At 53.3% G+C, this 3,744-nt stretch overlaps 1 protein-coding gene across 1 annotated transcript; it reads right to left on the minus strand.

Moving 5' to 3' along the window:
• Positions 1-725: 725 nt before the first annotated feature.
• LOC135874864 (histone H1.0) lies at positions 726-3,065 on the minus strand. The gene has a single exon (XM_065399812.1). The coding sequence runs from the start codon at positions 2,677-2,679 to the stop codon at positions 2,098-2,100; it is 582 nt and encodes a 193-aa protein (XP_065255884.1). The 5' UTR covers positions 2,680-3,065; the 3' UTR covers positions 726-2,097.
• Positions 3,066-3,744: the final 679 nt, after the last annotated feature.

Here is a 3,744-nt window from a genome sequence, read left to right on the forward strand (position 1 = left end):
GGGCCCATCTTTTTGCTTCTCTGCTACTGGCAAATGGGAGAGGGAGATGGGGGACCCAGACTGGGGGGAGGCAGTCAGCATTTGCTGACCCTTCTTACTGTTAAATCTGCCACTCTAGCCAAGATTTGGAATAGCAAAGGCTAGCACAGGTCAGGACAGAAAAGCATCGGCAAAATTGTACAAATGGTCCCCAGAAACAGAGTGCCTGAGCAGTGGTCTCACAATCTGCTTTTCCACAGCCAGCTGGGATGCAGTAAAAGATTCTTTTAGTACACTGACAATATTTCAGTGGCAGAGTCCATTTGACAAATCAGGAAAGATGGAAGGTGATTTGGACACTTTCTGTGCTCAGGGTATTCTAGCTTGGATACCCAGTCTGTCAACCTAGAAGCCAGGTGGCATTATGCTTGTGAAATGCCCCTCATCACCACTCCCTTTTACTGAAGGAAGCTTTCCCTCCCAATCTCTTTCAATTGTTCCGACCATGTGTGACACCCCATGCTCTAGGTCTAGGGTTTATCCATAGTTCAGACACCAGCAAACTTTCCTTATCCCTTCAGCACCTTCTTACATACCAGAGAGCTATCAGTGTTTTTACAAGTTGGAAGAGGAATCACACCTTACCAGCCAACCATGTGTGCACACACGCATAACCCTTTCTCCCCGTGATCCCCTCTCCAGCTTGTGTATTTTTAAATACTAAAGAATACAAAGAAGACAGTGAATGAGGGAAATTTCAACCTTCCTCTATTTATTTGCTGTTGTTGTTTTAAACTCTAAAATTACAAAGACAGCAAATTATTTCCTGCACAAATTACACTTACAAAATAAAATGAACAAGCGTCAATCCTATGAGATTTTCACTTGGTTTTAAACAGCAAACCCACCAAATATACTTTTTTGTATTTATTGGAATACTGGAAATATCCCCTCCACACTGCCCTCCCAACCACCCCTCCCCAACTCTCCCCCCCCCCATCTGAAGCAATAACAGTACAGCTCCAGTTCCATAAAGCAACTTTTGACAGATTCAGTATCGGTTACATTTCTCCCCCCCCCCAACCAATCAAAAAAATCCACACCTAAAGAAACTGTCGGTTGAGTGTCCTTTCTATTGTAGATGTATGGCTACATACCAAAGCTATGGATCAGGAAGTGGGCGCTGCAGAGTTGGAAAGCACTCAGAGAACCCAGCATAAGAGTCAGTGGTGAAGGGATGGTTTTCTTAACCCCTTCTCTTAACCCACAAGATATTAGACTCTGAAGGGATTAGGATGATGCTTCTCATGTAGTTGGAAGCAGAACCTCTTTTTTCTCTCATTTCTTTTGAGGGGGTGGGGGAATTAGATCTCACCCCTCTGTTTCCACTTCAATGCCATCACCCACGATTTTCTGCAAATCCATCCTTTTTAGGAAAAATCCACTTTGCAAATCCCACCAGGAAATCTCCACTGATCCCCATTTAAAGCCTCTCAGTTAAATGGCAACCTCCTCCCAAAAGAACAAAGTAGGTGGGGAAGACACACCACATGCATCATGAGCTGGTCTCCCTGTCATTAGTATATATATATATATGGGAAATGCTGAACCATCAGACTGAGGTTAAAGAAAATGTAATTTATGCTACAGCAATTTATCCCATGTGGTCAAGATCTTCCAGCATAATTACTTTTCTCAGACCCCCTTCATTTAGGGATCTTTGTCCCCATACTCTGGCATGGGCAAGTTCCATGCACAGCCAATTTACCTGTATGATACCCTGGAGCTGGTAGGAGACTGGGGAACTCAATTCCCTTTTATCCAACATGGATTCCCCCCGCTCCCAAAACACAGATAAGTATTTCATACATTAAAAAAAATAGAGAGCTCTAAGATTACAACGGAAAAAAAACCAACCAATAACACTTATAAGACAAGTCTCAGCACTGCGTTGTTTTTTTTTTTTAGTAATTGAATTATTTTAACTATTTCAGGGAAATAATAGTCCAGTCTTTTATAAAGTTGCAATAGAAAGAGAGAAGAGAATAAAGGAGAAAACTATTTACAGAAGTAGAGGTGAAGAAGAGTGTCCAAGAAAGAAGATCCCAGGCTTGCACTTCACTTCTTCTTGGCTGATTTCTTCGCACTGGACTTTGCTTTGGGTTTCGATGGCTTTGCCTTTTTAGGCTTCGATGCCTTCACTGGCTTGGCCTTGACAGTCTTTGGCTTCTTGGCTTTCTTTGGAGCGGCTGCTGGCTTCTTTTTGGCTTTCTTGGCGGCAGCTTTGGGCTTCTTGGCTGGGGACTTGGTGGCAGCTTTCTTGGGTTTAGCTGCTTTCCTGGGCGTCGTGGCCTTCTTGACTTCCTTCTTGGCCTTCTTAGCTGGGGGTGGCTTCTTCGGTTCATCACCCTTGGCCAGGCGGAAAGAGCCAGATGCACCAACCCCTTTGGTCTGCTTGAGGACACCAGTGGTGACCAGCCTCTTGATGGCCAACTTGATTTGGGAGTCAGCATTCTCCCCCACTTTGTAGTGGCTCTTAATGTATTTCTGGATGGACTGGCGAGAAGAGCCGGCCCGGCTCTTTTCAGCTTGAATGGCGGCCACTATCATGTCAGAGTACTTGGGGTGATCTGTTGACTTCTTGGCCGCCTTGGCCCGTTTGGGCTTGGCGGCAGGGGCCGAGGCGGAATTCTCCGTCATCTTTTGCTTTCCCTCTGGGCCAAGGGAATCAGAAGAGCCCTGTGCACAGGGTCCTCAAGCCGCCTTGCTGCCCGCTGCCTCCCAGATGCTCTCGCCACGTGCGGTGCTTCGTCCCAGTGGCCGTGCGGAAGGCCGGTCTGCGAGACGGGCACCGGGTAGGGGGTTTCTCCTTGCAACGGGCAGACGGGTTCGCCCCCTTGCAACCGGCGTCCCCTCCTGGCGGTGGTGGGCCCGGGTGCCTCTCTGTGGCTCGGTCCCTCGTGGGCCTGGTCTGTGCCTCTGTATCTGTCAGGCTGTGAGTGGCCGCCCCTCCCGCCGTCTGCGGGTCTCGGTCCCCCCCAGCAGGCTCGGCTCTGCCTCCTCTCCGCCTCCCGCGCTGTGTCTGGCTCTCCAGGCAGCAGCCGGCGCATCCGGGTATTTAGCGCCGCGGTGCGGACCGCGGTGAGGACAGGGCTGCTGGCTGCCTGCTCAGGGCCCCGAATGGCGCCGCGCCGCCGACATCTGTGTTTCTTCCGCCGCCCCAAGCGGCCCTTTTCCCCCTCCCCGGGCGGCCCCGCGCCCCTCCGCCGCCGCCCCCGGCTGCCCCGGTCCCTGGGCTCCCCGCCGCCGGGCCCCGCTCCCGCCGCCGCCGCCCCCCGCCCGCTCAGGCCGCCCCAAACGGCGCCGGGTGCCGCCGGGGCCCCGCCACATTTCCCCTTTGCGCCCCCATAGCCGGGCGGCCGGGGGGGGCCCGGCCCGGGCCGAGCCACCGGGGGCAAGGGCCAGGTCTGGGCCGCCGGGGGACCCCGAGCCCGACCCGCTGCGGGCCCCGGGACCCCCTCGGGGGCCCCGGGAACAGACCCCAACTAACACAGGGAGCCCCGAGCCAGGCGAGGCGCAGCCCGACCTGGTCGGGGAGGGGGGAGGGGTGGCTCCCCCAAGCCTGGGGGGGGGTCCCCGGGGGGAACCTCCCGCCCCCAGCCCCGGGACCCCCACTCCTGCCCCCTCCCCAAACTCCTGCTCTGCAAAACTTTCTTTGGTATTAGATGGGAAGTTTGCAGCCATCCCCCTCCCCCAGAGTCCCCC

This window comes from Emys orbicularis, chromosome 1 (genome assembly GCF_028017835.1).
Source record: "Emys orbicularis isolate rEmyOrb1 chromosome 1, rEmyOrb1.hap1, whole genome shotgun sequence".
NCBI lineage: Eukaryota > Metazoa > Chordata > Testudines > Emydidae > Emys > Emys orbicularis.